The sequence below is a fragment of the Camelina sativa genome, chromosome 8, assembly GCF_000633955.1.
Source record: "Camelina sativa cultivar DH55 chromosome 8, Cs, whole genome shotgun sequence".
In the NCBI taxonomy this organism is placed as follows: domain Eukaryota; kingdom Viridiplantae; phylum Streptophyta; class Magnoliopsida; order Brassicales; family Brassicaceae; genus Camelina; species Camelina sativa.
The window spans coordinates 6,820,192-6,827,003 of NC_025692.1; the positions used below are offsets into that span (position 1 = coordinate 6,820,192).

General features: G+C 33.3%; 1 protein-coding gene and 1 pseudogene across 1 annotated transcript in view; one reads left to right on the forward strand and one right to left on the reverse strand.

Moving 5' to 3' along the window:
• Positions 1,741 to 5,417, forward strand: LOC104706538 (annotated as a pseudogene).
• LOC104706539 (alkaline/neutral invertase E, chloroplastic) overlaps positions 6,304 to 6,812 on the reverse strand; it is a 9,979-nt gene continuing 9,470 nt past the window's right edge. Inside the window, exon 7 of the mRNA XM_010422739.2 lies at positions 6,304 to 6,785. Within this exon, the coding sequence (XP_010421041.1) occupies positions 6,459 to 6,785 (327 nt within the window). The 3' untranslated portion in view covers positions 6,304 to 6,458. The remainder of the gene's footprint in view (positions 6,786 to 6,812) is intronic.

Here is a 6,812-nt window from a genome sequence, read left to right on the forward strand (position 1 = left end):
TTCGTAGGATTCAAAACTAGGATAAAGGTTAAATACAATCTTTTTGACCAAATATAATTATATAGTTGAGGCCTCAAAATTATATGTACGACGGAGGCATCCATCTCAATTTCTTTTACAGTAGTAAGCACGACCCTACCCACATGGAACACACACACACTACTGGGTTTATCCTTTTATGAATGGAGCTGCGTGAGAAGAGCGGTCGATGTCTGGAACAACATGCATTTTCTATTTAAAATAATATAAATTAATGTGCATATTGTTGAGAACAAATTTAGATCCACACCTGCTTTTCATAAAACAGCAAACTCAAGGTGTTTTTAATTTTTTCGTCACTTAAACTGTACATCGATATTTAACAATTTGTATAGAAGGATCCAGGTTGTCAAGCCGTCGTCAAGACTAGTGTGGACCATCCAACCCCAACTATATGAAAATTTAATTAATTCGTGTATTATCAAATGGATGAAAGACATATTATCCATATAGATGAAAGTAAAATTATTTGTTCATTTTCGATTTTTCTATATTTTTTTATTTTTGGTAAAACACTTTCTATTTCTAATGTGAAAGAGAACGGCTCGCAGGTCGCAGCTCGAAATGCCAGACTCAATCTATGCAAAATGTCAAAGACACGCAACTTGTTTTTATATCTCTCTTCATATTGCCAACCATTTGAACCAATATTGTTATTAAATATTATATAAATACAAAAAAAAAAAACAAATCGTAGTGCTAATAATATCCCAAATGCTTGGAGCAACATGTAGTCTACGTTACTGAGCTAAAAATCCAAAGATCATGAATATATCAGCATATCATTGTAGAGCAAGTACAAAAATAGAGGTACATAAGAAACATACCGTTTTTAGTCTTTTTTTTTTTTTTTTTGACAAACTCCGTTTTTAGTCTCTATACCAAACTTTATTGACAAAGTACATCATAAACTATTAATTAGGAAGTACACCCATTATTGCAAACCCTTATAAATGGACGGCAATAAAAGAAAGAACAAATCACGGCATCTTCCAGCTTCCTAACTCCTAATTGTGTACTTATATGTTACGTGTCATAATACACGTTTGAGAAGATTAATCATTGGATAAACCTAAACGAAACCAATATTGCTCTCTTTAAAAAAAAACTAAAAAACATAGGGTTTAAATGTTCAAACCTCACTAAAAAAAAACATAATCTATACAAATAATTAATGTTAAAAAGAATTCTATTTACTAGTATAGAATCTTACGTTATTACGGATATGTTTCATGGTCGTGGAGGAAGTACCTTAACTATAATGAATTTTGATGAAGATAATTCGTTTATTTTCGTGGGAGTTTTATGTGTATTACCCAATATAAGTTAATGTACGTAATACTATAATACACTCATGATATATAAGTGGCTGGTTGACCGAAAAAAAAAACACATTAATTTGTTTAGTGAGATATATTAATTGTAGTTCCAATGTCATGATACAACTATGCTCATCACCAAAAGTAATAAATGATTTCAACTGGAAGTCTCAGATGATGGGCCGACAAGTAGTTACGCTTCTTGAATGGTGAGAGGTGATATTTATTTTTCTGGTAAACAGTATTTTACTTAATAAATTTCTCATTTGACATCTTCTGTAATCAATGTGGGTAGATGAAGTAATTATTGTAAATATGATGACCAACCATATGGATGATGGGATCTGATCTATGTTTGCGTGTCTATATATATAGTAACCTCAACTCCAAAGTAGCAAACCAAAAACAAACCTTGACTCCAAAGCCTTTACGTGAGACCGAATACAAACAAGTTTTAATCTGTGTTTCAATGGAATCCAATTGTGTTCAGTTTCTTGCAAACAAGACCATTCTCATCACTGGAGCTCCTGGTTTTCTTGCCAAAGGTACATACTTTCTACTGGTTTTAGCTATAAGATCTTTGTCATTATACACTAATGAAATAAAATATTCAGTAATCGATCGTACATATGATTCATATATATTATAATCTTCGTAGTTGTTATAGGTTCTTACGATATTTTTCTTCATCCGTGTTGAATTCGTTCTGATTGGGATCAATATAAAAAATTTGTTGATCTTATAACCCAAAGATATTTTGATTGGACGTTAATTATGCTTTCCTTGTCTAAATTGATAAGTACATGAGATTAGAAGCTAGTGATGAGTTTTGGAAAATTCACTGATGAATTATGAATATTTACTATTTATTATTGCCACACACAATAGATTTTTATGGCCCATACATGAAACATATATCTTCAATGAGTTCTATCTAGATTTTATTAGAGAAACATATATACTTGTCATATGATAGTTTATATTTGTTGCGATGTTAAAATATGCTTCATATAGATTGTGCCTTTCCAAAATATATAAAATTAATACTTAGACTTATATGTATTTTTTTTTCTTTTCTAAATCAAGTATCACTATGTAATAGTAATGATTATGATTTCACACATATAAGGAAACATTTAATACTTCTTTTCAAATTCATCTTTTATTTTTGCAATAGTTGCATATGCATTAATTTTTCCACCTAAACATTTCCCCCACAATTATGAACCAATTGTACTACAATTTATTCAAATATCCTCTACTTTTCACTTTTTATATTACATTTTATCTTTACCTTAGTTAATCTATGTTAACTAGATGTCCGGGTTCAAATACTCTTGGAAAAGCATAACTTCATCACATTCATATCTTAGTTTAACATTTTTTTTACAAAAGGTGTTAACTATAAAATTGTGCTCTTTTTCTTTTTTTTTTTCATAGTTCTGGTAGAGAAAATATTGAGGTTGCAACCAAATGTGAAGAAGATGTACCTTCTCTTGAGAGCTCGCGATACTAAATCAGCCATGCAACGCCTACATAGTGAGGTATGGTAAACATTTTAATTCCTCTAACTAAACAATCTTTACATAAACCACGGCATAAACATAGAGGCGATCGATCCATTAATCAACAATATATTTACAATGGTACAACAGGTCTTGGAGATAGACCTCTTTAGGGTGTTGAGGAACGATTTAGGTGAAGAAAGATTGAATGCCTTGGTGCGGGAAAAAATAGTGCCGGTTCCAGGTGATATATCGATCGATAATTTGGGGGTGAAAGACTCCGATCTTATACAACGTATGTGGAGTGAGATTGATACCATTATCAACATCGCAGCCACTACAAATTTCGATGAAAGGTACTACACGAAAATAATTAATTATATCTTTTATATTTTCCTTTGTATAATGAAATATTGAAGTTTAACCATTTTTTATTTACTGTTTCTGATTAACCAAAAGATATGATATTGGTCTTGGCATCAATACATTTGGAGCTCTTAATGTTCTCAACTTCGCCAAAAAGTGTGTTAAAGGGCAATTGCTTCTCCATGTCTCGACCGGTGAGTTCTAATGTTAATCTTACAAAAGCGACCATTTTATACGTACCGATCGAGGCTTACGTATAAATGTATTCTTTTAGCATATGTTTGCGGAGAAAAATCGGGTTTATTACCGGAGAAACCATTCAAGATGGGTGAGACTCTCAGCGGAAATGGCAAACTAGACATCAATATAGAACACGACCTAATGAAACAGAAACTGAAAGAGCTTCAAGATTGTTCTGAAGAAGAGATCTCGCAAACAATGAAAGATTTTGGAATGGCAAGGTAATTAGCAGCCTAGTCACATCGTATATGTTCTTAGACTTAACTTCCATCATCCGTTAATACTTGAATTAAAATGGTCTTAATATAGGGCAAGGCTTCATGGATGGCCAAATACATATGTATTCACGAAAGCAATGGGAGAGATGCTAATGGGATACTATAAAGAAACTTTGCCACTTGTCATCATACGTCCAACAATGATCACTAGTACTATTGCCGAACCATTCCCTGGTTGGATCGAAGGGTTGAAGTGAGTATTGGTTTATGTTATATCCTCGTTATATCTAATTTTTATCTCGTTCCCCAACTTTATCTTTAATTTACTTTTTTCTTCATTGTATATGCAGAACATTAGATAGTGTGATCGTTGCATATGGTAAAGGAAGGCTTAAATGTTTTCTTGCGGATTCAAACTCAGTCTTTGACCTTGTAAGTCCAATCAACATCTTTGTATCACAAGTCAACACCTAATTCTATTTATAGTATATTAAAGAAATTAATAGCATGTGTTATAAAAAAAATTATAGCATGTTAAATAACACGTTACTTGTTTAAACTAGTTACATATGCGATTCCTTGACAATTATAATATCATTTGCAGATACCAGCAGACATGGTGGTAAATGCGATGGTTGCAGCCGCGACAGCTCATTCGGGAGATACCGGGGTTCAGGCAATATACCATGTTGGCTCTTCTTGTAAGAATCCTGTCACGTTTGGACAACTTCACGATCTCACGGCTCGTTACTTCAGTAAAAGTCCTCTGATTGGTCGGAACGGCTCACCAATCATAGTGACCAAAGGAACGATTTTGTCTACTATGGGTCAATTCAGCCTCTACATGACCCTTCGTTACAAGCTTCCTCTACAGGTACCTTAACATCAATCAACTCTATGATTTGTTTTTTGGAGTTTTCGAAAAAGGTCCATACCTTATCTTATATTTTCATTTCATTCGTCAAATTTTAAACTTGCAAAGAACCCAAAATTTGGTGAAAGATGTCTGCTAGTATAACCTCTGTTTCTCATTAGTTTAATTTTTCATTTCAGATATTTCGATTGATCAATATAATTTACCCATGGAGCCACGGAGACAACTACAATGACCTCAGCCGCAAAATTAAGCTAGCTATGCGACTAGTTGAGCTTTACCAACCTTACTTACTCTTCAAGGGCATGTATGTACCACTCATAAACTTCCACCAAACTTTGAACATTAATTAAGACAGTAACATCTTTTATCTCTAGGGATAGAGAGAACAAAACATTAAATGTTACTAGACATGAGCTCTTATCATACATTTAAGTCAGTCATCACAACTTAATTAAGTAAGTCATGACATAATATTTATATATTCTTGTTTGTGCAGATTTGATGATTTAAATACCGAAAGACTACGAATGAAAAAGTATGGAGAATATCAAAGAGTTCGATGGATCGTTTGAGTTCAATCCCAAGTCCATTGATTGGGACGAGTATATCACAAACACTCACATTCCTGGCCTCATCACTTATGTGCTTAAACAGTAAATTGTAGTAGTAATTTATTTAATATGTTTCAATACGAGTAATGTTGTATTGGAAATTATTGTAATGAGTGTGAATCTCGTGTGTAATAATATCATTATTTATATCCACATATGTTAAACAAAACGATTATGTCACTATAATCGAGTTCTACTTTCTGTAATTCATTCGAATATTAAATACGTCAAAGAATTATACAGTTTGTGTTGGATGAATGTAAGGGCATCTCTAAGCATGTTGAAACTACACCAATTTAGTGTAGGTTTAGCACCAAATGTATTTCTTCTCAAACCACAAAACAAAATATCATATTAAAAAAATAACATCATCTACTATTGTTTAAATCCGGATAACTACACCGATGACACTAGCACAAACCATTCAATTGTAAAGGTTTAACCTTCATTTAAAAATCTGTAATTTAATTCCTCACTTTAACACTTTTGTTTAACTCTGTGTAAAACGAAGTTCTTGGTCAAGATACAAATTCTTGTGAACAAAAGGACTCCAACCCTTGACTACAACTACATAGACAATGACAAATAGTACACGATGCCGACAGAAACAAAAATTGTCATACTCATTGTGCTACCGATTTTTTTTTTTTTTTTTTTTTTTTTNTCCACTTGCTACAAAGACATCTTGTTATATTCTAGTTAACATAACGGGGTAAATTTGCTAAAATGATTGTACTGTTTTCAACTACTGTATTTGGATAAATGACTAATTGGTACATTTCAGAGTATATAATCTTTACTTTTAACAAATTTCAGAGTATATTTCTCCCTGATATGTTTTTTATGTTTTATTTCAATTTTCTACAAATGAGCCACATGATTTGGCTATCTACTATGAATACAGTAACATAAATTACCGATAGATCCAGTTAAATGTCATTGAGGCTAGATAATAGCCTTGTCGGTTGAATTTAGTTCGATAGGGACCTAACACAAGTGGTTCTAGTTCTACAGCAAATTTGGATAGGTACTAGGTACAGTTTCTGGTTGGGTTAAGTTCAACGTGTTGGACCACTCCAACGAAATTAATGTAGTTCTCACCCACTTGAGCCAAAAACGCTTTTAATATAGGGAATAAAATAGCAGTATCCTTTTATGTAAGTTTCTAAGAGAGAGAGAGAGAGACTATTTACACAACAAATCCACGTTTTCGTACCATTCTGTTGAAGGTCCATGGCTCTATGGCTCTATGGCTCACTTTGAAAAAATAAAGTCTGAGCTTCTCATACAATAAATGGTTGTTGAGTCTTTTTGGGTCCTCTTGTCCTTCTCGGGTTAGCACTGATCATGCATGAGAATGCATTTGTCAAATCCGAATCCTCTTCACTAGTGAGGAACTTTGCCGCAGCTGGATTTGCCAAGAGGAGCTTGGCCACGAGGTAACCCGCAATGGACCAAGTCTGGTAAAGCCGTGCCTGTTTACCAATGAATCTTGCTCTTTTGGTGTCGTAGTACTCGGGCCATTTGTCTAGAGCAATCCGTCTCTCAGCTAACTCAACCGCCTTTTCTGCAATCTCTGGTCTACCCATTTTGATGCTTGCTACTGTCAGCTGAAACAAAAGCAAGATGGGATCAGG